This window comes from Melanotaenia boesemani, chromosome 7 (genome assembly GCF_017639745.1).
Source record: "Melanotaenia boesemani isolate fMelBoe1 chromosome 7, fMelBoe1.pri, whole genome shotgun sequence".
In the NCBI taxonomy this organism is placed as follows: Eukaryota; Metazoa; Chordata; class Actinopteri; order Atheriniformes; family Melanotaeniidae; genus Melanotaenia; species Melanotaenia boesemani.
In genome coordinates, this window is record NC_055688.1 from 5,644,607 (window position 1) to 5,671,461 (window position 26,855).

A 26,855-nucleotide genomic window follows, 5' to 3' on the forward strand; every position below is an offset into this window, starting at 1 on the left:
CCGGCCCTGTTTGTCTGCTTTTTTAATAATCTAAAAAACAACTTAAAGTCCTGTTCTTCTTGTTCCTCAGTCTCCAGTAACTGTGAGCTGTGTTTCTGTTATTGATCCATGATCAGTGTTGTAAGTCTGTCTGTGTGTGTGTGTGTTTTACATGCTCGCTGTAAAATCAGCTGCAGCCTGATTTTATACTTAAGTGTAAGTGAGTCACTCTATGTGCTGATAGGTGATGCAGCCAACTTCATTTCCCTCAGTAATCTGGTTCGAGTAGAACTCAGTGGTTCTGTAGGATTCCTCCGTGGCAGAGAAATTAACACACACTGCAGTTAATTCAGACTGATTCACACACACAATTTTATATATATATAGATATATAGATATATCTATATATATAGATATATATATATATCTATATATATAGATATATATATATATCTATATATATAGATATATATATATATAGATATATATATATATATATAGAGAGAGAGAGAGAGAGGTTCAGACCAGGTTTTAGTCTGAGGGGGTTTCACCATAAACACTGAGCCCAAAAGGAGGATTAAACCCACTGAGTTGTTTCTGAAAACTTCCCATAGTTCTTGTGTAGGTGTGTATTTTGCTGTGAACATGTTAAATCTCGGTATCCATGTAGCACACAACACTGAGGAGGAACAACATCTCTTGTTTCATTTGGTTTAGGCTGAATGATGATGATGATTATTATTATTATTGCTATTATTAATATTAATGGCAATTTAACAACAACAATAATAATAATAATAATAATAATAATAATAATAATAATAATGATAATAATAATAATAATAATAATAATGATAATAATAATAATAATAATAATAATAATAATAATAATAATAATAATGATAATAATAATAATAATAATAATAATAATAATAATAAATGCCCTTTCTGCATCTTTGAAATGGAAGTTTACAATGTATTGCTTAGATTTGGTCATTTACCGCTTTTCTTTTAAGCTGGTTTACTGTCTTTGTGCTAACAGCTTCTTATATGACGTGGCTAACATGTTAACATGTTGAATGATGTTATCTCCGAAGTTAACTTCAATTATTTCAGTTTGGTAAGTACATTTAAACAACAAAATCAATCAACGAATCATTCAGTCGGTCTATAAAGAAGTTGCTCAGCATAAACTGGCAAATGTTCTAATCTAATTTTAGCTCGTTAGCTTCAGCAACTAACAGCTGAGTCAGCCATGGAAATATAATCTCTAAGTCCACATATTAGCACACATACGCCATCTTGATTTTAGTTTTTGTTCTGTTTTATTCGTGAAGATAATTATATAAACACTGTTGTGGCATTTCATGGGACAAGCATGAAACTGTTGACATGATTGAACGCTGAGTTTGAGTTTGAGTTCATGGAAAACTTGTTTAAAGATTCTGTCACTATTTCTTTTTGCTTTCAGATAGCAACAGAAATATCTGAAGTTAACATCAGATTACAGTTTAGTTGAGATTGGTTGGTTCTGTTGAGCTGTAGAAAAGTGCAAAGATGAGATGTTAAAAGACGTCAAAATGTTCCTACGTTCCTGAGATCCAGGGTGCTGAGTCACTTCAGCTTGATTCACAAATGTGTTGGTGGCGTTGTCATGGCCAAATGACAACGCTAATTTTTAAAATGGCTGTGTTGCACAAAAACATGTATTTACTAATTAAAGTGAATTAATTAAAAATCATCAGACGAATCTTTCTGATTTGTAATTAATCCTCCTGTTGAGATCAAAAGCTGTTACATACTTTGTGAGAAGCAAGCACGTTTTTCTTGGTCTTGAGGCCATGAGAAAAACTTTGACACCATATTACTCTTGCGGACGTGAATGGGGACAGTTCTGGACACATCGATAGAGCAGAACTTTCTTCTCGTTGGGCTTTGAGACGTGTTGTGTGATTAGTTGAACATTGGATGTGGGCATTGGTAAAACGGAAAAGAATAAAGCGGCTTCTGCATTTCCTCTGATGAGCAGCTGAACGGACAGTTTTAATGAACAGCTGATCGAGATCGTGAGAAATTTTTATGTGACTTTATTCTTAAAGTGACCTTTTGTTTATCTGGAGGTTTCTTTCAAATAATTTTTTACATTTTTGTGTTTAGCTGAAGAGTTGGGATTTATCTGGAAAGATTCGTACCGAGCGTTTATGGATCTATTTTAAGGCAAACCATGCGGTTTTCCTCACCCTAACCAACAGGCTGTTCATGCAAAAAACTGGGAGATGAACTGTAGTTTCTCTTAAGTGTACAAAAACCTCTAAACAAGAATATTTTTACCTTTTGAAAAGTATATCATGTTCACAGAAAGTATGTCAGATCAAAGAAAAGCTGTCAGACAGTAAATAAAATGAAGGTTATCTTTTATAAATTAGTTTTACATTTAACTTTAGTATGAATGAAAACATTCTGAAGAATACATGATGTTAAACATTAAAGATGTTTATTTCTCCATTAAATTTACAAAGTAAATGAAAAATTCAAGATTCCTCTCTGTTCTCGTTTTGGGTTTCTGTGGTTGTTTCAACAGGAAATTTCATCATGAGGGAGAAATTTAAAATCTTATAAATGGTGGGTCTGATTCAGTGGGAAAGGCTGGTTTCACACACAGACTTCATGTTTGCAGATGGCTTTGTGGAACTTGTATACTGTCATTTTAGGAATAATCTGTATATTTTTACACCAAATGTTGTGAGACTCTGGACCAGGGACCTTGGACCTCCTGAGCCTGGTGCCTAGCAGTGTTACTTGGGTCATTTAAGTAATGTAGTCGCAGTTGGACTCATGTATCCTGTTTTACTTACAGTGCATTGGTTGTTTACATTACTGCATTTTTCTTTGTTTTCCATGTGATTCCAGCATCAAAACAGACTAATAATATTTGTTTTACTGCTTTGAACTAAACCACAATTTCTCCAAAACCTGACACAAAATAGGTTTTCATTTGTTTCATATAATGTATTATTTCTGAACATTACATAGAAATTATATTTAAGTTCAAAATACATGATTAACATAATTTCCCTTCCTAAAACTACAGTAAAAGCCTCTCACAGGCTGAGCACTCATGGCCTTTGTGACCTTCTTCTGTCCATCTCTTGACATATTCCTCCTTTTCCCTGCCTCCTTCTCTCTGTCTCTCCTTTTTCTTCAAATTTTTTTTTTCCAGTGGTTTCTAGGGGCTTAATTACGTGGGGCTGGCTCCGTTGTTGAGGAGGTGCGAGGCGAACAGGGATCAGCGTGACCCTGGAGGAGAAGCCATCAGACAGCGGCCTTAACAATGATAAATCACCCTGAGCAGAGCTACAGATACAGCCACCGCCCCACTGATCTCTATAAAATATGGATGGACCTGCAGGAGGAGGAGGAGGAGAGCCGTATCATGCTGGATCTCCAGATTAGCGATTATCAGGCGGAGAGCTATTCAAACGATGTGGGACATGGTGTGGGGTTAATTCCATTCAGAGGAAACGGATTGAAATTCAGCTCATGAATCGAATATTGCTCATTATTCTCAATGAACGCAGGAAATCTCCTCATTCATGAAGTGGGTTGGAATTAATAATCCCTGAACGGACCGGCGCCCCACGAGTCCGGATGGGGGTCAATGATCAGAGCTAAAGGTGCACACGCAAAACGCCAAACACATTTAATCTCCACCTCATGGTTCATGAATCACAAGGAGGGAGAGGAGGGAAAAGGACTAAATTTTCATTTTCCAGCAGTAGTGTTTTCTCTCTTGAAGCACCAGTTAGTTTGCAGAACGTTCCTTATTATAGAGAAATCATTCATGCGGTTAAACTGGCTGTGTGTTCTTCAGCCCTGAACGTTCAATCAACACAATCTTTTTAGTTCTTGCTTTAACTTAGAATCAGAACTTCATCTTGAATCTGTCCTTCTCTTTTTACAGGAAAAGCAGCTCAGCAATAAATGGTCATTTTGACAGGCTGTGAAGCCAACTGGTCACTGATGACCTCTGGGCTTTCTCCTGGATCAGATTCAGACCTCTAATTTTATTTTCAGTCAGGCTCAGATGCAAGTGGACACCTCAGCATCCATCCAGCAAACAGAGAAGACGTGGAGCCAGAGACAACCTGCGTCTAATGTAAAACCTTTGAATCCACCTGATTTACATTTGTTGTTTTTCTATATGGGAAAAGGTGTATAAAAACATCATTCTTTTTTCCTGCTTCTATTGTCACAGTGAAATAATGAACAATGTGTTTTAGGTTGTAGAGTGTTGGTGACAAAAGACAACTCCAAGAATTAGAATGGACATTTTTCACCTCTTCTCAGCAACACAATAGATGAAATAATGAAGATAAATAGGTTGTTGTTGTTCAACTTACATAAAAATTAAAATAAAACTATAAAAAAGTTTTGTAAGTTTAAATTTTCCAATTGTGATTATTATTATTATTATTATTATTATTATTATTATTATTATTATTATTATTATTATTATAGCATTTGAACAATAATGAGAAATAGTAAAGCTGTGAAGCACACAGTGGTTAACATTAGCTTATATTAGCTTGCTAGCTCTTACCTGCAGCTGCTAACAAGATGCAAATGAAACTTAGCTTTTATACAATTTATCTTAAGTTTTGAACGTTGACAATGTTTGGTAACCAATTTGCCCTGTTAGTGCAAAAGTAGTCAAAATAAACAAAACAAAAACAAAACATGTAAATATTAGCTACTATGTCCAGTTAGCTAAAATCAACATATGTGTTAGCGTCCATCTGTGCTGCTACAGAAAAAATCTGGGTAAATATGTGACGGTGTGAACCATGAGCTGCTAGCTTCCTCCTTCTTAGCTGAACGATAAACAAATGCAACAAGAGAGAAAAGCCGATCAGCTCATCACCAACAGCCGTCATGATTCACAGAACAACATGAGAGGAGGAGGAAGCAGCTGCTGCACAGAGACGAACAGACAGCCACTAGAGCAGATATGTGGGTGCAGGATACGTTTAAAAGAGGGGTAAAGGGGGCAAAAGTACAGGTGTGGCTCATCTTTTCCAACTTACCTGCCCAATCATAACAGAGCAATGATGGATGTATGGGGCTTGCATTAAAAATATTAACGCAATTAATTACATAAATTGGTTACCGCCAGTAACGTGTTATTTTTGACAGCCCTATTTTCATATATATATATATATATATATATATATATATATATATATATATATATATATATATATATTTCTGTTTTCTCTTCAAGCAATTAATTTATTCTGTTTTTGTTCTTTTTCCTTCTATAAATTCAGGTCTATAAATCTATGCTGCTACATTCATGCTAAGCTCCATTACTAAAGAACATGGAGCTTGGCTAACAGTCTTGCTCCACTCATTCAGTCTTTGCACTAAGCTATGCTAAACGTCCAAATTCCAGAGCACTTCTCCATCTTTCAGATAAAATGAACATGCTTTTTTTTCCATATTGTCCTTTCTGTTCAAGTTAACCCTCTCTCCCTGCAAGCGGCACCCATAAACCCTCCATGAGACGCCTACAACGAACCAATCTGTTCGATGTCGCGCCGCCTGTCCAGACATCTCTCTCCATCCCAGCTGCTGTCCTCTGCAGAGAGGCAGCTGCAGGTGAAAACAAAAGAGAAGTGACAACACGAGTTAACCCGTCACAGCTCGGTCACAGCGACACGCCGTGCTGTCACCTCACAACAGCAGCTCTTTTCCGCTCCCTGTTTCTGCTTCGTTCCAAAACCTCTGCAAGTGAAAGAAGCTGCTGGCTTATTGAGTTTTCTTTTGAATAAATAAATATGTAAAAGGCAGAGGGGGTCGGAGCAGGGAGGAGGCTGCTTGACGTTCCACTCTGGCTGTAAATCAGGCCATCAAAGGGGCCAGACAATGTGTGCTTGCTATTAGTATCAATTTACAAATAAACTGCTTTTTTGGTGACTGGATCTCCGATGTCAGATTTTGATAAATGGTTTCAATTTGGCAGCTGCTTTCGAGTGTCAGGGCCCATCTGACGCTCGCCGCCGGCCGCCGGTGCTTGCTGCCTCAGAGAATCTGCCTCAGTTAGCCTCTTCGCAGGCGGCTGCAGCCAGAATAATCTCTTCATACTAACCAGGACACCTGATGGCTGCACGGCTGCATGGCGCCTCTGTGTGTGCGAACAAATGCCTGTCTGTGGGTAAATACTGAAACCAGCATTCTGATTTCACTACTGATAAGGTTTTTTTATAGTGTTTTTGAATCACATGCACTTTTCTTCACGGTTGACAGCCCTCTGGGTTTACCAGGCTTTTGGCTTCCTTGTAGAAAGAGAAATACAGCTGCAAAAGTTTCCAGACATGAGCATCCAACCTGGAGTATCATGGTACAGCTGAATTTCACTTTATGGCACCACATCACACACCAGAAACTGGATATCAACAGGATATCAAGACCAAAAGACTTGAAAAAACTAAATCTGGACAACTGAATTCAGCTGTACCAGATGGTGATGCAAAGAGCTGTTAATGGTTATAAAAACAGCCAAAACATTTTCAAGCCTTCAATAAATCAAATTTAGCATTTAAAGTAGAAATATGCAGTTTCTGATTTAGAGAATAAATGCTTCTGACTTGTTTTGACGGCACAGTGGCGTTCATGATGCACATTTCTGGAGCCATCATTGTCCAGCAGCGTACCAAGGCTGAAAAACTGTGGTTCACAACTTTGGGTTCCAGCCTGGAACATCACACTTAGTTTCGCTTTTGCATCGTCACAAGCCAGCAACTGGATATCAACACACTGGCCGTTTAAACAAGCACCATGGTTGATTCAGCAAAGAAAGGTAAGAGGACATTAACAAAAGAAGAGAGAAAGGGACAGAGCTAGAGATAAGACAAGAGTCAACACTGGACTGACTTGGAGAGAACTCGGAGAAGAGACTGATGAGCGTTTTTGGAGTCGGTGTTCTTTTACAAATCACTGGACGTTAACTCAGCCAAGGTGGTGTAAAGTAGTGTAGTGTATAAAAAAAATGACAAGCATCATGTATCATCCTATATATAGAGGTGAGTATTAAGGAGTTTTTTCATCAGGCTGCTATGTGCTGATATTTGAAAGCTGCTGTTTATGTTGACTTTGGTTTAATCCGATGAGCACACCTGACCAGACTGGACAAAATCAACAATAGTTAGTCGACTTGACTCCAGTTCAGAGTATTTGCGGTGTCCTCAAACTCCACAACTCTTCTCTGCTAGAAAACAAACTGGTTTGTCTGATCGGCTTGATCGGATAGCAGCACCAGATTATATCATTTCCAAACCACTACTGCTGAGAAGAATATCAGTTTCTTGAAAGATCGGTTTACTTTCAGCCATTTGTTTCTATAAATTTAATGATTCCAGCAGAAGAAGATCAGACAAACTGGTCCAACACCAGTGCTGATGTGGGTTGTTTTTTTCAGCTGCTGTTATTTCCTGGAGAAAATGCGACAGTAAACCCATCAAACAACGAACGGACCCTCCATATTCAGCAGGTTGCACTTCGTCCAAGCCCTCCTCCTCCTCATCCTCCCCCTCCTCCCTGCGGCAGGATTTGCTCCCAGAAACAGCTGCTTCCTGTTTGAAGGTTTGGGAACAATCTGGCCTGCTGGCGGCGAGCAGAGCCGAGCAGTGCCAAGAGCGTACTGAGCAGAACCAACAAATCCAATAAGGCAATTCAGGTCGGGTTCTGCGCGGCATTAACAGACATAAGATGGTGCAGGTGGTCTACGGCTGCCGCAGAGGGACAAACAGTCTAAAATCAGCCTGTAATGCTGCTGTAACCTGATTAAGCTGCCTGATTAGCAGCAGCTCTGACGGACAGGTGGATTCTGGGTCGTACTTGCCAGGTACGGGACCTCTGGCCTGCAGCGCCGACTTAATGACTCCTCTCTACTCACCTTTGGTAACCTCTCGGGGTCTCCAGGGTGGCGTGGGATGACCTTCTGTAGCCTCTGGAAGCCATAGTCGATGGTGGGCTCGTTCAAGGCTGCAGATCAAACAGAGAGATGGCAGTTAGAAGCTGACACACATGCACACACACATGACCCGCCAGGTGTTTTCAGGACATCCTGTAAACACTTGTTTCTTCATTTGTAACAACGATGATGATGATAACTGTGGAGAAAAAGAGCCTTCACCTCCACAAACACACTTATTTTCATTAATCTGTATGTTTTTGTTTGGTTCCACCTGATTTTCATCTCTGCATATTTGTTTTTATCTGCATCATTCCAGATTTCTCTTCTGTGATTTTGCATGTCTTTAACAAGTTTAATATATTTTTTAATAAAAACATGAATTTTGAAAAAGAAAAAAAAAAAAGCCAGATATTTTGGGGAGGGGCTGTGTCATCCAGACCCAGGTTGTGGTCTCTGCCATCAGAAGTTTTTCTGCAAATTTCTGGCAACATGAAACTCGAGATTCAACAAGCATATAAAAGTCAGTATTTAAATAAGAAACAAATTAATCAAATTATCATTAAAATGCATAAAAACATAAAATATAACTCTTTCCTCAAGTTTATAAGAACCAGTTTACAGTTTACACATCAGACTCAACCTTTAGTTAAATAACTCAGTTTTTCAGATGCAGCTTCGATAAGGTTTCAGATCTTTTGTTGAACTCAAACTGATTTAGTTTAAAATGAGGTTCTTTATGTTCAGATGTTTTAACAGTGACCTCCTCATCAGGACCAAATCACAACCTTCAAAGTCTTTTTATCTCCATGGAAACCTGTGACAGGTCTGTGCTAGAATTTGGACCTGAGATAGAGAAGATCATCTCCAGACCAGAACGTGTGCTGTTACATCCTTCAGAGGCGTGATCTCTGATCTCCAGCTGTACTCTGTTGGTTCTGATTAGCAGCGAGGGCTAACGGCGCTAACAGACTGAGCTGCTGCTGTTTATTAAGTGAGAGACCTCACACTCCTCCTCGCTCTGCCTCTTCATCACTCCTCCGCTGCTAATTCAATCCAACCTCCCCTCTACCAAGCCTTTCTTTCCTTTTTCCTCCATTCATTCACCTCTGCAAACAATCAGCCTTCCTCCTCCTCCTCCTCTCAGAGCTGGAGAAACACCCGGAAATGAGTTCAGGGAGATACTTCTCCATAATCAAGCCCATTAATCATAAAAGCCTGTCAAATTTGACTTTGGGGACAATTTGTCAGCCGATCGTGCCCACTCCGCTTTTGTCACCGTTGGCTCTTGTATTCTGTAAGGATGATTGACACTCCAAATGCAGCTGAGTAGAATAGCTAGTTTGTGCTAATATGCATAACCGCGGCTTTCATGAATAAGAATAAGGCAGCTATACGGCGGCACAGAGGGGTCTCCTTCAAAGGGCCCCGCCGCCGTTTGTCGCCGCCGCTCCAAATAGATGTTATTACCATTATAACAATATTTGTTTTCTTTCTCCGGGAATGGGCAATGGCGAGCTGCTAAATCAAATTTGTCGGAGCCCGTTTCAAGCGGCGGCGGAGGAGAAAAAGGGGCTTTCAGGCTGCGACTGGGGTGGGGATGATATCTGAAGGGTGACAGAGTGCTGAGGGACGGGGCCCTCGTCGCAGGGGCTGCCATGTTGGATGTGTTTCGTCCCCGCCTCCCTGAGAGGAAGCAGAGAGCAGCGCCGCCTGAATCTATTACCTCCGCCCGCTGTGAATGAAAGAGGGATTCATTGTGGGATCCCAAAGAGACTTTTTGGAGGGATGTGGAGCAGCAGAGGATGAATGGAGATAATGTAGCGGGACGACGAGAGCAGCAATCAGCAGCGAATCCCAAACCGGATTGCCTCCTGACGCTGCGTACACACATCCCAACTTATAAAACAAGTGAGAGGCTTGATGGGAGCTCCTGCAATAGAATAAAAAACCCATTTAGCCTCAGAGGAAGGAGGATGGATACGAGACACTGAACTCTTCATCCGAAGAAGAAAGAGAAACGTTTCCCATCTGAACTCCTGTAAATGATGCTCATATGTCACTAAATCGTTTTCCCAGTTGAGGATTGATACCAAAACTTCCACGTTTTTTCTTCCACTAAAAGTCCAGGAACTTTGTGACTTTATAAGTTTCTCTGGAAAAGGAAAACATAGATACAATTCATGCAGAAAAATCCTGTTTTAGTCCGTCCCTGATCATCGTCCTGAACACCAACTGAGCTTTTTCTCAGTTTTGTTGAAGGATCAAGTTCAGGATCACTATCCTGGAGTAGATCACAGTGTTCCCAACCTGGCTGCAGCATTCCCAACGTGGCTGCAGCATTCTCAATCTGGCTGCAATGCTCCCAACCTGGCTGCAGCATTCCCAACCAGGCTGCAATGCTCCCAACCTGGCTGCAGCATTCCCAACCAGGCTGCAATGCTCCCAACCTGGCTGCAACTTTCCCAACCTGGCTGCAATGCTCCCAACCTTGCTGTAGCATTCCCAATCTGACTGCAGTGTTCCCAACCTGGCTGCAGCATTCCCAACTTGGCTGCAAGGTTCCCAACCTGGTTGTAGTGTTCCCAATCTGACTTCATTGTTCCCAACCTGGCTGCAACATCCCCAACCAGGTTGTAGCTTTCCCAATCTGATTTAATTGTTCCCAACCTGGCTGCAGCATTCCCAACCTGGCTGCAATGTTCCCAACCTGGCTGTAGCATTCCCAACCTGGCTGCAACGTTCCCAACCTGGCTGTAGCATTCCCAACCTGGCTGCAACGTTCCCAACCTGGCTGTGGGGTTCTGGCTGCTTTCTGCATGAAGCTGAATTCAGTAACGGGAAAAATCAACATTTCAAACTACCAGAATTTTCTTTAAATGATCTGTGAACTTTAATTCAAACCAGTTTCATTTATACAGCTCAACTCACAAAAGTCATTTTAAGTCACTTTTACTGTCTAGTTCAGGGGTGGCCAACGTCGGTCCTCAAGAGCTACAATCCTGCAGGTTTTCCATGTATCCCTGCAACAACACACCTGACTCAAATTAAATGGATCCAATAGCCTGTACGGATTTGCACAATGACTCATTAGTTTGAGTCAGGTGTGTTGTTGCAGGGATGCATGGAAAACCTGCAGGATTGTGGCTCTTGAGGACTGACGTTGGCCACCCCTGGTCTAGTTCATTGCAGATATAATCCATTTAAAAACAAATCTATCATATGATCGATTACTCCACTTTATAACTGTGTTCATATAAAACAGTTCATCACAATAATGACCTCGCTAAGAAATCCAACAGATTGGTTCAAATCTTCTCTTTGATTTAATCCTCCATCCTAAGCTGCACAAGGAGGAAATCCTCCATTAGAACCAGAACCAGGAAGGAAAACCTCCATTAGAACCAGAACCAGGAAGACCATCTGCCTGATCTTGTAAAGACGAAAACTGACCACAATTAACTGTCGGAGTTACTGTCCAACACAGACGAGGAAGAGGAGGAACGACACCAGGAGGCGATCGCACATGGAACAAAGAAGCTTTTAATGACCCTCAAAACGTGGGGTGGGGGGGGCTCCGGGTTGACCCTCCCACCTCAGAAATTAAGCCCATTACTTGGTCTTATTAAAATCTCTCCGCACTCTGACCCCAGCGCCTCATTGGCTGCCTGCAGGGCCCCATGCTCCTCCCAGCCAATCGATACCGGCTGCCTCCCCGCTAAGAGCCGGAGTAATTGGAGAGTGGCGGCTGGCAGGGTGAACCCTGACCCCCCACCCCCCAGCCCCCCCTCGCATTACACCGCCCATATGAAGACAGATTGCCTGATTTAGTGTAAACATATGCTGCAATTCCAGGCATCAGTGCCACTTTCTCCATCGTAATTTGTATTGATTTTTCTCTCCTCCTCCTCTTCATGAGGAGGCCGTCGCTCTCTGCTGCTGCTTCCTCATGAAGAAGAGGAGGAGGAGGAGAGAGGATGATTCTCCAGATATTTAATCAAGTATTTATCGGCCTCTCCACTCGCTGCGCTCCACTCGCTGTGAAAGTGATCAAACGGTTGGTCGGCGTCCTGCTGATCGCCACGCTGCGTTATCAGGCGACTAAGTGACTGAGGAGAGGAACAGGAGGCGAAGAAAGGAGATGAAGAGGAGGAGAAACGGGCTGCACTTTAAGCTCCTTTGTTGATGGCAGGTTTTCAGCATCGCTCAGCAGTTCCAAAAAGCTGCTGCTTCATTTATGATGTTTAACGCAACACTTCCAGTCGCAGCTTTAAACCGGGTCGCTCAAGAAGAACAAGAACTTCACAATGTTTTTACATCCGTTTAACATGTCAGAGTTAAATATGAAGAGATAATCTGCTGATTAATCATCAGTTTGTTGCTTTTTATCAACCATCCTCTGTAGGTCTGACTGGTTATTTTGAGTGTCTTCCTTCAGTCTATTAAACATTTAAACTCATCCTCAGCTTCATCAGGTCCGCCAGTTCAGCTGATTGTTAACACAAATATCAAACCAGCAATCACATTGCAAAAAACTTGTTAGGGAAATTCTTCCTAACACCAACTACAATAAACCTTTAATTAAATAAAGACAAAGAGTTAGATTCAATATTTACAATTTCACTTGCAAGGGGCGAGTATCGTTATGCACGGTACTCACTGAATTTCTTCACAAATTACAACACTTTTAAAGGCTGGTTCACGAGGTCCATCCCTCAGACGTTCCAGCTTTACACAAGACTCAGGCTTCAGCATTTTCCACTGAAGATAAGACATGAACTAGAAGCGTGAGTAGGGCCGCGGCAGGTCGTCGTCTTGCACAATCACGTTGTGGTTCTTCTGTACTTTCAAACTAAAACATGAAATCAGCACACACACAAAAATGCTGCTGAGTACATTTTCTAAATCTTGATATATGAAACATGATGATAATGAACTATATTCGTGATTCTTCTTATAAAACTGAAAGCATTTAGTCATGTCGACATGGTGAAGACAACTAACTGAAGTTCAATGTGAGCATCAGAATGAGGAAGAAAGGAGATTTATGTGAATTTCAACGTGGCATGGTTGTTGGTCTGAGAATTTCAGAAACTGCTGATCTGCTGGGATTTTTACACACAACCATCTCTAGGGTTTCCAGAGAATGGTCTGAAGAAGAGAAAATATCCAGTGAGCAGCAGTTGTCTGGACCAACATGTCTTGTTGATGTCAGAGATCAGAGGAGAATGGACAGACTGGTTGGAGATGATAGAAAGACAACAGGAAGTCCAGTAAGCACTGGTTGCAGCCATCAGAACAGCATCTCTGAACACACAACACGTCCAACCTTGAAGCAGATGGGCTACAGCAGCAGAAGACCACACGAATGGTGTGGGGGCACATTTTCTTGGCCCACTTTGGGCCCCTTAGTACCAGCGTGGCCTGGTTTAACCAGCACAGCCTACCTGAGTGTTGTTGCTGACCATGTCCATCCCTTTATGACCACAGTGTAGCATCCTCTGATGCTACTTCCAGCAGGATAATGCACCATGTCACAAAGCTCAAATAACCCTGAACATGACAATGAGTTCACTGGACTCCAACAGCCTCCAGATCTCAGTCTACAGAGCAGCTTTGGGATGTGGTGAAACGGGAGATTCTCATCATGGATGCAGCCGACAAACCTGCAGCAACTGTGTGATGCTGTCATGTAAATATGGAGAAAACCTCTGAGGAAGGTTTCCACCACCTTGTTGAATCTATGACAACAGAAATTAAGAGATATTTCTCTGTTTAAGAAGAAAGATATGAACCTGAACCTGCAGCCAGACATCAGATACGGGTTATCCTCCTTTCCTTCTCTTTAGTCTGGGATCATCTGGCTGATCACAGATCAAAGGATCAGGATCTGGGAGGGAGGATGCTGGATCATTGAAACATCTCTGCAGGTCCATTACCCTGCTCGCCTCCATGCTGCTCCTCCTCCTCCCAGCTGTTTATATTTATTTATTTTGGCCTGTTTTCCATTTCCAGCCTCTCGCTCTGAGTGTTTTTCTACGCTGCTGGTTTTCACATATTTACCAGCCGGAGATGAAATATGATGAAATATGCACTCTGAAACAGGGTTGGGGCTGGAGAGGGGGGGCTCCCGGCTCACCTTTACCTTTCTGTTTCTGCGGTGATGGCCTTGTAGAAGGCGCAGTCACACCCCTGATGCGTGGCTTCTTCCTGTATTACACTCATCATTTCAAATAGAATTCAGATTTCTAGATGAAACCGTCAGGTGAGAGCGACTCCCCCGACAAGTCTCGGCCCAGTGGCGCTGCAGCAATTCCCCGTCTCTTTCAGCCCCGTGATTGATGCAGGTCAGCACACCGCTCGGCCTTGCGACTGCCACTGATGATGAGGGGGGTCCGACAGGCGCACAACAGGCTGATTTGTTTTGCTGCTTGTCAAGTGGCCGAGAGGCGTCAGCTGGGGCCGAGGCTGCTGATGAGCTGCCATAACACCCGGACGCCTCCTTTCAGCCACTTATTGATCTGCTGTTTTATTCCTCCAACTTTCAATTCGTCATTCCATCAACTGACAGAACACACAGCAAGAAGAAGGAGACGAAGAAGAGCGTCTGTTAGAGCCAGCTGCTCTCATTTTAACCTGCAACTCGTTCTGAGACAGGAAAGGTTTTACAGGTTTGAAGATTCGGGACACATTCACACCAGGACACTCCAGGGGACTGGGTTTGAGCGTGAGGGGAAGGCCAAGAAAAGTCACACCTTCCTTTGGTTTGCTTTCACACTGCACTTTACTCAATGGACCAAACCACACGGACAACATCACGCAGCTACAACAACTGCTCACTAGAGGGCGATATTCCCTAAAACGATCACTTTGCATGAAGAAAGTAGAAGAACATCCGGCTAATTAATTGGCCAAGACCGAAAATGTTTCGTTCAGCACAAGTAAACGATGGGGCAACAATAAGTTTATAGTGTTGTGGTTTCGGTTTTAACTTGGGTGATCCAGCAGCTCACAGCTCCTTCAGCATCTATAAGTTGAAGTGAAAGTTTTCCAAATGACGTTCTCTGTTGCTGGAGGAGTTTTGTTCCACTCTTCTTTCCTTAGTTCATTGAAGTTTACCACTTTGGTTTCTGCAGCTTTCTGAAGGTCCCACACAGCATTTCAGTCAGGTTGAAGTCTGTTTTTTGATCTGATCATGTCAGCACCTTGATTCTTTTGTTTTTCAGTCATTCTGTTGTAGAGCTGCTGCTGTGTTTGGGATCATTGTCCTGTTTCATGAGACAGCTTCAACCAAGCTTTGATGGCACTATGACATCTCTGGAATACTTTGGTATCCAGAGGAGATCATGGTCCACTATATGACTGCAAGGTGTCTAGGTCCTGTAGATGCAGAACAAACCCAGATCATCATCCCACCACCACTGTGCTGGAGAGTTGGTACGAGGGGTACATTCTCCAAATGTCTCTCTGAGGTTGGTTTTATCTCCATTTGGTATCTGGTGAGGAACAGGATGATGTTTATTATGTTTGGATGTTAAAAGAAGGTAAACTTTCTTCTGTCATTGTTTTGATTTCTGTTTTAATAGTTTAATGTGTCAAATTTTGGATGTAAAAAATTATTTTAAAATATTTTTTCTACTGAATCATTTTAAAGACGTCTGTTCATAATCTGTAAAATATTTTTAAAAATCCTTAAAGAACTTCACACTTCAGATATCTTCTTACTTTGTTTAAAATTCATAGTTTTTATTATTTCACGAGCATCATCAGAAATCTGATCACTGGTCACAGATTCAGGGTCTGAAAATCGGCAGAGACCAGGACAAGTCAAGAAACTGCTTTAAATACTATTAAAAATATAGATAAAGAACAATAAAGTTAGAATTTTTGTGTAGAAATTCTCTCATAATAAATTTAAATTCTGAATCATTGAAATAACTCAAATTAAACCAAATTTTACTGCTTTAATTTTGTGTATAAATCTGCTAAAAAAATAAGTGACTGAAAACATTATGAAAGTTTATTTTAAATTCTACACATATACACTACAGTTCAAAAGTTTGGGGTCACTTTGCCATGGGATTCAATAGGGAAGTGACGCCAAACTTGAGAACGGTAGTGTACATATATATATATATATATATAGAGAGAGAGAGAGAGAGAGAGAGAGAGAGAGATTCATTATCTGTACCGTTTTGTCCATTACGGGTTGCAGGGAAGCTGGAGTCTATCCCAGCTTTTTAGCAGGTGAGTGGCAGGGTTTACTCTGGACAGGTCACCAGTCCATCGTAGGACAAACACAGAGAGAGACAAACAACCATTCATGCTCACTCCTAGGGAGAATTTAGAGTGACCAATAACATAACATGCATGTCTTTGGACATGCCGGAGTACTATTACTAGTACTAATTTCAGTGGCAGATTAGTCCACATTTGTGGGGACTTTGGCTCAAAGATACGTCACTGAGGAATGAGGTCATGACACTGATGTCATCGGTCACAGATCGTCTTCCTGCCAGGTGTCCTCAGAGCAGCAGGTAACCTTCTCTTCTCTCTCATACCTCCTCCTCCGGGAACCCTGGACTGAACATCCTCCCAAATCCAGCATGTTAATCAGCGAATAATTACCTCCCCGTGATTAGAGCCGAGCGGAACAGGAGTGCCTCAAAGAAATAGGGCCCCCACCTGAGAAGTTATTATTTTCTGGAGCGCCGACTGAAAATGCCCCCGCAGAAATGGCTAATTACCTGACATTAGTTCCACGAGTCCCCGTTCCCTAAGTGGAGCGGCACCAAGGCGTCTTTGATGAAATGTGGTGCGCCTCTGCTGAGGGTGGAGGAAGTCCCGGCGGAGTGCCGACTGCTGCTGCTGTCTAATAAAAGACGACACGAAAGCCAAGATCAAAGAAGAAGAAACTTGTCATGTTCAGGGAGCATCAGGTGGGCTTGACTCAGCCACCACACACACTCCACAGGACACACAACTGGATCCATCCGCAAATGCCACCTTGTCCAAACTCTGACATTTCCAGTTTTTCCGGATGGCCTGCTGATCTCGTAGATGCACATCCACAATGTCCAGTTCTCAGGGATCAGCGTGTGTAAAACCTTTGTGTTTCTTCAAAACATAAAAACATCAAGGTGTTCCCAAAGCAACTAGAAAAAGTCCATAAGAAGCCATCTGAGACAAGACGGGTACAACAGTCTCCTGGGTGAAAGTCCAGCTGCTCAGTAGTGAACATCTTCACCTCCGTCAGCCTCTCAGGCTGAGTTTTAGCTGCAGTTTCCATCAGATTAACAACAGGTTAGTTGGAGACAGATGTTTGATTAAGCCGATGTCAAAAGCATCCAAAGGAGGAAGACTGACAAGCTGCTCCAGCTGAAGCTTCAGTTTTTTTAAGTTTTTCTTTTTTAAACAAAAATTTGAAACCTTTATTGAAGATTTCTTTTTTTTTTTTTTTTATTGTCCCCTTCCCACCCCAGATCGTTCCCCCTACAGCAGTGCTCTATTCCTTGGCAACCGCAAACGGTTTCTCCACCTCGATTTTGCCACAGTCGTGGATGGTGACGTCTTTAAGAGGTTTGTCCCGGCCATCTGTCTTTGTGTTCTCAGTCTTGGTCACCACATCCATGCCCAATTTTTCCAGCCAGCCATGGAGTCTGAACTGTGGTGATGAAGAACTGGGAGCCGTTGGTGTCCTTGCCTGCATTGGCCATTTCCTTCAAGTTTCAGAATGAGTTTAAAGATCATCATTGTTTACTGAAAATCACTGACTTTGCAAATAAAAATAAGACAAAGATAAAAAAATAAAAGTGTAAGAAACATGACTGTTAAAGTCAACAAGATAATTACTGTTGTTAAATTCCTTTTAACGACTTTTACTTTTGGTATTTGACTCATCGCCGTAGTCCCAGAAATAACATTTTGGTTATAGAGCAAAAATGGATAAAAAGTTAAACTAAAAAGTTCTGCCAGACTGAAGTCGTTGCTGTTGATATAAACAGTTACTGTCACAAGACGAAAAGTCTAAACCACCACCTGATAATCTGAGAGCCCTCCTCTTCCTCTTCCTCCTCCTCACCACAGGCAGACTATGTTGGAAAACTTTCAACTGAGAAAATTTGAAAATTCAACAAACAACAAACTTTAAACAGCCGAAGCTGCAGCTCACAGGCCAGTTATCTTTGAGGACGAAGGTTGATTTGAAATAGATCATGTCGCATCAAATGACTGCATATAAATAATCATCTTCAAGACCCACAACTTAAACCAGGATACATCACCTGGGTGAAGACGAGAAAACTAAAGTGGAAGAGGGCTGAAAAACTCTATATTTTTAAGAGTATTACAAATATGGAAATAACTTTCTGACCTTAACTCTGTGTTTCTGACTCGTTTTGATGACCCAGTGACATTTATTATGTACATTATTGAAGGACATTACCCAGCAGCGTCCTGAAGCTGAGAAACCACACTTCACAAATGTGTTTCAGCCTGAGTTACACTTTACAGTACGGTCATGCCAGAAACTGGATATCAACACCAAAAGACTTGAAAAAACTAAATCTGGTACAGGTGACTGGATAACTGAACTTCAGCTGTACCAGATGGTGATGCAAAGAGCTGTTAATGGTTATAAAAACAGCCAAAACATTTTCAAGCCTTCAATAAATCAAATTTAGCTTTTAAAGTAGAAATATGCAGTTTTCTGATTTAGAGAATAAATGTTTCTGACTTGTTTTGATGGCACAGTGACGTTCATGATGCACATTTCTGGAGCCATCATTGTCCAGCAGCGTACCAAAGCTGAGAAACTGTGGTTGACAACTTTGGGTTCAAGCCTAGAACATCACACTTAGTTTCGCTTTTGCACCGTCACACGCCAGCAACTGGATATCAACACACTGGTCCTTTTGAATAAGCACCAGATTCAGCAAAGAATGGCAAGAGGTCATTATTGGAAAGAGAGAGAGAGAGAGAGAGAGAGAGAGAGAGAGAGAGAGAGAGAGAAGCCAAGAGTCATCATTGGACTGACTTTTATTGGCTGGAGAAAGCACAGAGAAGCGACAGGATGCAAGATGGATCCTGAATTTGCCGTTGTTAGAAAATCTGCCAAAGTTCAGTAGTGCTTCTTTAAGAAAACATCTTGAACAGATAAAAAATTTGATTAATTTGTGATTAAATATTCTGAATGAGTGAATGCCTGACTAATAAAACATTTTCAAAGTCATGTGTGTCTCTAGTTGGGTCAAAATGGAGGGAAGAAAAAGAAAATGAATTATCTGGAATTGTTTTCCCCCTGAAAAAACTGAGTTTTTGTTGGCGACCTGACGACCCTTCCAGGGTTCACCCAGCCCTTATCCAACCATGCACTGACATAAGCAGGTATGGTCAATGGCTGGAGTTTGGTGGTGGTAATTGGTGGTTGTAATATCTGGGCATCTGCAGACAGGAAGACTGACAGAAAACCTGTAGACAAAACTCAGGGCTGTAGTTTTCCTCAGCTGATCAGAAATCAGTAAACTGGAAGTCTGTGCAGCGACTGTAGGTCATGTCATCTCCACTGCTCTGTGAGGACGGAGCCCGATGGCGCTCGGCATCTGAGCCGCCTGTCAATCACAGTTTAAAGTTCATGAAATTTCTATGAGCATCGATTTCAGCAGGCAGGAGGAGGAGGCTGTTAGTGCTTCCACTGATTGATCAGGAGACAATTTTCTCTCCTCACTTCGCCCTGCAGCAGTTTGGCAAAGCTGCAGTTCTGGTTCGGTTCTGCAAGTGTTGCATAATCTCTTAAATCTGTTTCCTTTAGGCACCCAGTGCTGCTTTATTTGGAGCTTTATAGAGACGCGAGCTTTCAACACAACCAACATCCTAAAAAGAGGTGTTTAGATTCAGAAAACATCTGAAATACACATTTTTAATAATACTGAAAGTTCACTCAGATTCAAATGAAGCAGCGTTCAACAAAACTACCATGTTTATTATATACCATGTCATATTTTAGCAAACTAACAAATTACAAAAAGTAAAAACTCAATGATTTACAGATCTCACCAACCCATACTTTATTCATAATAGATCATACTATGATCACACAGCAACAAAGTCAGGATTTCTTTCTGTTAAAGGTCCTGCTCTGATTTGTATTTCAGAACTTGTTCATAAGTTGCCTCCACCACATTCATGGCTCTTAAAAGGTAAACCTGCCTATCCAACATCTGCACAGCACCAGTGATTTAAGAAGACATCCCTTGTTTAATATTGACACTGGTTAGATATCTGAATCTGATCCATCTGGCTGTATTATGACCAGCAGGTTTTACAGCTGGATCACGAGCAGACCTCAGCTAATAATGAAAATAATATAAACTAAGATAAAAGGCTATCTAATTAAAACAGGCTAAATGTCTCAGCTTTAACATCAGATATGTTGCTTGTGATCTACTGGGAATAAAATATGGGTTTATGAGATTTATAAATCATTACATTCTGTCTTTACTTAAATTTTAAACAGCATCCCGACTTTTGGGGATTTGGGGTTGCACAAATACAGAAAATGTCTCTGATGTTTTTTTCTTTTAAAGCTCCTCGTGAGGAAACCAGTTCTCAGCTAAACAGACAGGAAACATTTTCTGGTCTCCATATTGACCTCATATCAGCAATAATCCACCTTTAATCAGTCTATAGATGACACATTATGGACATAAAGATACAGTTTACCTGTTAGAAAGATGATGAGGATGAAGGATTTGTAATTGATGATGTCAGTGTAATGTGACTGCTGTCCAGTTACTGCTGGGTAACTTTTATATCTTCACTTTTCAAGTCAGACCAACAACTGAATCCATCGAACTGTTTGTCTGCTCATTTTCATCATCCCTGAGTTTAAAGCCGACCATGGAAGCTGCAGCGTAACAAAAAGGTTGGTGGTCTGACATTATTTTAGCAAACACCAGGCCCACAATTCCTGCTGCATTCAAATTCATCTGTTCATCTCAGTGAGGTGAACTTCAGCTCATCATGTGAAGCATCTAATTTACACAGATGTGATCACATCAATGTTCTTCATACAAAACTTATGTTTTATTTCTTTTAGAGACAAGTTTAAACCTCTTTTTAAGTACAGCTGACTTAAAAAGGTGCAGTTTAAAATAATCTGTCGAAACTCTCACAGATTAAAATGATCATACTGAGACCAAAGCTCATGATCTCTCTGTTTTTGTTCAAATATGCCAGAAAACAAATGTTTGTGGTTTAGAGTTGAACATGTTGGGACTGAAACGAAGACGGAGCAGCAACACGTCAGACGGAGGTTTTCACCTCGAGTGGAGCCGTTAAAGACGGAGCATGTTCCTCCTTTTGTTCCCCTCAGCTGCTGCGAGCTGATCCGGAGCCAGTTACACATAATTGCCTCCATGTGTTACTCTGACAGTAATTAAACAATAAAAATTCAGAAGTCAATTAGCAAGCAGTGCTTTGGATGAGGAAGAGGAGGAGGAGGAAGGTTGCAGCGAAAGCCTCTACATGGAACAATCAGCTGATGTGTTCCAGGTGTGATGTAGACGAAGAGGAGGAGACCTGAGCCAGAAAATCATTTGTGAGCATGTTTTAGTTCAATTTCGTTTCTGACTGGAAATCACATGAGGCTGCTCAGACTCACTGATTGGACGGTTTTGATGATGTCATCCTGCATCATCAGGTGATAAAATCCGGTTCAGGTGAGTCTGACCCATGAGCTCACAGGCTTTATTAGCAGGTAATTACAGTCAGCTGCAGATCGATTGCACATCCCAGTGCTCACATACCCGTTACCATGGCAACCAGGTGATTTACATGACTTACAGATTGATTTACACGATCAGCAGAAATCTGTTGAAACAGAATTTACAGACCCAGAACCAGAATAAAGTTTTTCTGGATTAACTGAGCAGAGAGTTTCACCTCTTCCTCCTGAGCAGAAAAATAAGTTTTTATTATCTGAACAGACAGGAGGAAGAGGAGGAGGAAGATCAGAATCATCAGGACAGCACTGAACCAGAAAAAGATGGACCTTCATGTTCAGTTTAGAGAGCACATGAGTTCCTACAGCAGAAAAACGATGAGGAAGAGGATTTATCTATGGAGAAACTTCATCCTGAAACATTAGAAATCTCCAGGGAGATGAGCGAGTCAGACAAACGAAGCGTCGAAATAAAAGCTGGTTTGTTTCTGAGCTGCAGAAGAATCTTCACCAAACAAGAAGATTTAATCTGCACAGAAACTGACCTGAAATCAGTCCAAACCAAAAGAACTACAAACATGGAGGACAGCAACAGCAAAAGCTCATTAGAACAAAAAGATAAAAACTGACCTACACAAAATAAACTACTAAAATCCCACACTGTAAAAAACTACAAACATGGAGAACACAAACGCATCAGAGAGTGAATCTGGAACAATCACAGAACTGAAAACATCAAACAATAAACTGCAACAAAACATGAAACAATGAGCTTGTTTACATCAGATAAGTGGGACTAATCAGGATTTTGTAATAAATCAGACCTGACGTGTCTACATGAACTTCTGAAACATGATATCCAACAAAACTCTGGTCTCCATTTTCCACTCCGTTATCAGATGTACACAGCGACATAACGTCCTGTTGTTTTTTAAACATCCAGTCTTTGTTGAACATAGGGACTCCTAGAGTCTTAAAACCCATTCATGCCCATTTTGTTCGATACTACTCATCTGATACCAAGTAAAATATAAGCCAGTATGCCAATGTGTTTGGAAAATCACTTTCAAAGCAGCCTACGCTGAGGGGTAAGGAAGTTAGATTTTTATAGAAAACTTCATTTTCTGTGTCAAACGACAGATAGCTAAGCTCCATGAAAACGACCAAATTACAGAAGAAGAATGAAACTGTCCATCTGCATGTCCATCGTCTGCGTCAAGCATAAATGAGCCTTTAAAGTTAGCTGCTAAAGTATGAGCTAACAGACTACACGTCAATGCTTTACTTCATTTCTACGACTTCCTGCTCCGCCGTCACATTTTTCTTGTTGTTTGTTTGTTTTGGGTTTTTTTTAAATATTTTGTTCACGGTAAGATGTTGCTTTTATGTTTTTTATAGGACAATGTTGAAAAGACAAAAGTTTTTTACACAAGTGCAGAAGTAAAAGAAAACTATAAAGGTCTACATGCACGAAGACATCGGAGTATCGGACAGAAATGAATGTTTTTCCGATTTCCCACTATCAACTTGTATCTGATAAATAATCTGATAACACTAGAAATCAGGCAATGATCAGATATTTGGTGTTCATGTAAATGGGCACATTCATACAGTCTTCAAATGAGAGGATTTTTACTTCCTGCGTTTCTGGGACATGAAGCAGGTGTGAAAACATCTGGAGGACTTCCATTACGACTGCTAGAAAAACTCACTTTGTTTCTGTTTACGCTCGGGGTGAAAAAGAAGCTTTTTCAGGTGAGAAAAGATGATGATGATTATCATTTCAAGTTTCTGTAAGACCACATTTAAAGACAAACCCCCCCCTCAAACCACCACCACCACCCCCACCCCAGCTTCTCCATCATTTGTTTGCTGTTCTCCTGGTTGGTAACCCGTTACCAGGAAAAAAATGTTAAAAAACGTAAAGTTTTTTTACATTTTCCTCCAACTGTCATCTGGGTCTGACTTCATCATCTCAGTCCCCCACCCCCCCACATTTGCTCCCAGCTGCAGGGGAAGGGGGGAGGTTCAGCGGGGATGGAGGGGGTTGAAATTAATGAGGGGAGCCTGGAGGTATTGACTTTCCTGGGAAAACACAGCTCTCTAAAAATCAGTGGCTGAGTGCCGCAATAACTCAGCACCCATCGATCCCACAACGCCGCTCCCCTTCCCTCCTCCACCTCCTCCCCCCTCCCTCCCCCCGGGCCGCATTGATCCGTGCGTTACAAGCTGTGAGGAGGTCGGTGTCGACCCAGCAGCACCACCCTACTCATTCAACACCCACAGCTGCGAGGTCGGTGAAACCTGAGGCTGCAAACACAACACGGAGCAGCAGGAGGACCTTACTACACATTACTGCACACACACACACACACAGAGAGAGAGAGAGAGAGAGAAACAAAGTCTGTTTGAAACTCTTGAATATTCTGATTCCTGATATAATTTTGATTTCATTATTGTTAATTTATGATTTGTTGTTACTGCGAGTTTGTCCTGCAGGTAGTCTGAAAACTGGACCGGAACTGAACCAGACCTGCTCGCTTACTCCGGAGCAGATGAAGGACGAGCGTTCCCGTCCTGAGAAGCTGGATAAAAGCAGTCAAACGGCTGCGAGCTGTAAGTGATGATCAGAGAGCTGCAGGATGAATCTGTTTAACTCCGTCTCCCCTCTCAGCCTTCTTGTCATTCCGCACGGCGTTCCTCGCCTTCGGCCAGGTTTTCACAGCGAAGCCGCAGGATCAAATCCTCAAGCTGCTTTAAGCCATGGGGAGGAAGAGCGTCGGGAATCTGGGAAATGCTCGGATCTCACTGCTCGTCACCTCACCTTCATCTGCACCTGAGAGGCAGCTCGAACTGTCTTGCTGATGAAGAAACGTTCACAGTCGCAGGAATACTGTGTCCTGATTGGCTAGTGGACCGGAGTCAAAACCTGAATCTCTTAACATGACCCAGTAAACTTCCTACAGTCTCTATGAGAATGCCTAACTCCTGATTAGAAACCTCTGGAGGCTGTTTGAAGGACACAAGATTCTACTTAAGACCTGCAAATCCTCCTCAACAACCATCAGAAAATATGGCCCAGAGAACCTTGACAGGCACCCTGCAACTTCCCCAAAGATACAAACTTCCTAAAGAACCCATACCATCTTATTATGGACATCAGGAAGCTGCTGAAGAAGCTAAAAGACCTTGAGGTCTCTTCAATCTCAGGAAGGACCTCTGGAAGACAAATGAGTCTGAAGACAAAGTGGAAACTCCCTGAAGAATCCTGGAGTCTCTACAAGAAGATCTGGAACCTCCAAAAGAAAACTCCAAGGTCTTTACCTCTTTATCATGAAAGCCTCCCGTACAGGGGTCAGTATGAGATCCATGCAGCACAGACGATGTTAGCAGACACCAGGAAGCAGCAACGCTAACACGTAGCATAGCAACGGCTCTACCAAGCATTGGATTTCAAACCAAACACAGTTATATGGGAATGTAAGAAAAACATGAGAACATCTCTGTCCACTTTAGAGCTTCTGCTAATTTCTCCACACAAACAAGACGCCACATGAAAGCAGAGACTCTGCTGGGTACAAAGACGTCTCTCTCATCACTGTGGGACAGAAACTCCGGGAGCTCCAGGCCAGAATCAGAAATCATGTCTTACTTTTGCTGTTTTTTGTTGAAAAGTTTGATTCCAGCTCTAAAAAACTCTACTAATGTTTCTCCTATGACTCTGCCTTTGTTTGAAAAGAATCGTGAAGTTCCTGTTGGTTTCCATGGAGATGAAGGAGGTCTTATAGTTTAGTATTTATACAGTGTATAGGGTATATGTCAAGAAATAAGAACATAATCTACTGGATGCCAACCATTCTCCTCCTTTGTTTTTGGGCTGTTCTTCTTTGTTATAATTCACGGAAGGCTTCACACCGCTGTCATTATGCTATGACGTAGCTGATGCATCCATCACTATCGAGCTAATACACCACCCACCAGGTAAGGGTATGGCTGGCTGTGGTAATGCAGTAGACATCAGGGTTTACCAAACGCAACTGTCCCGCATTGAGCCCGACCCCATGGTGGAATCAGGGCTAATAAGGCCACTTTCTTCTTCTCCAACATGGCAGGAGAAGAGGAAGAAGGAGGGGAAGACTTGGGAGGTATATAGAAGGTGTGAATCCTTGTGATGAGTTCAGGGACGCTCAGATATGTTATTTCTAATCAAATCAAACTAGTCAGGGTATTTTTACTGATCTCAGATCAGAATCTGTATGTTTTACAAAGATTTACTCTCATTAAAACACTCATCAATGTCTCTGTTTTGACTCAAATCTCAAAAAAAAAATCATATTATATTAGATTCAGACTAAATCCGTCTGCTCTGGCGGTGACGCCCGGCCTTCCTCTCCTCACCGCCGACCCGCAGCCGACGTGATGTGAACATGATGTCTGGACTCCTGCTGCTCCTCTGGTGTGTTTGTAAGGAGGTGAACATCCTCCAACAGCAGCTCTATTCACAGCGTGAAAGCGGAGCTCTCAGCCTGTCTCTGGTATCAGGAAATGGGATCACAGATTAGCATTGGAAAAGAAGGCGGCCGGAGCGTCCATTGTGAGCGTCCGTCTCCTCTGCGCTGTCCCGCCGTTGGAGGAGGCGCCGCCTCCAACAAAGATGATAAACTGGTGTTAAGCAGAAAGCCCGAACACGACGTACTGACATTTACTTATCAGACTAAACAGCCTTCCATCTGACCTTTCTGCTACTTTGAATGACATCTGGATATTCTGACGGAATAATCAGAGGCAGTAAAAGCACTGATGTGACAGGAAGATACGGAGGCTTCGGACGGCTAACAATGAGTCTGAAGGGCGAGCAGCAAGAGGAGCAGAGCAGGAAGTGACTCTAGGGAAAATGTTTACTTCACATCTAGTTTGTAGAAAACTGTTTGCAGCCAATAACAGAGCCGATCCACAAACTGCTGGAAGCTCAAACTCCGAGAGCAGAGCCTGAACTTTCCATCAGGGGAGACCAGTTAAACAACGGACTGAACAATCATTTATTTACATGAGCTGGAAAAACTGCAGGTGCAGAAAAACATGAATGTGCTGAAGGGGAAATTCACATGGGAGAATCAGAGTTCAGAAGGTCAGAAAATCTGCAGGTTTTACTGTTCAGTTTCAGGAGAGTCGTGTTCCACATTC

General features: G+C 41.9%; 1 protein-coding gene across 2 annotated transcripts in view; it reads right to left on the minus strand.

The window, feature by feature from the left end:
• The window catches only part of LOC121643379 (transcription factor COE3-like), a 175,717-nt gene that overhangs the window by 26,878 nt on the left and 121,984 nt on the right, over positions 1–26,855 (minus strand). For both annotated transcript variants that reach the window (XM_041990765.1, XM_041990764.1), the window contains exon 11: positions 7,934–8,022. In XM_041990765.1, coding sequence (XP_041846699.1) covers positions 7,934–8,022 — 89 coding nt within the window. The remainder of the gene's footprint in view (positions 1–7,933; positions 8,023–26,855) is intronic.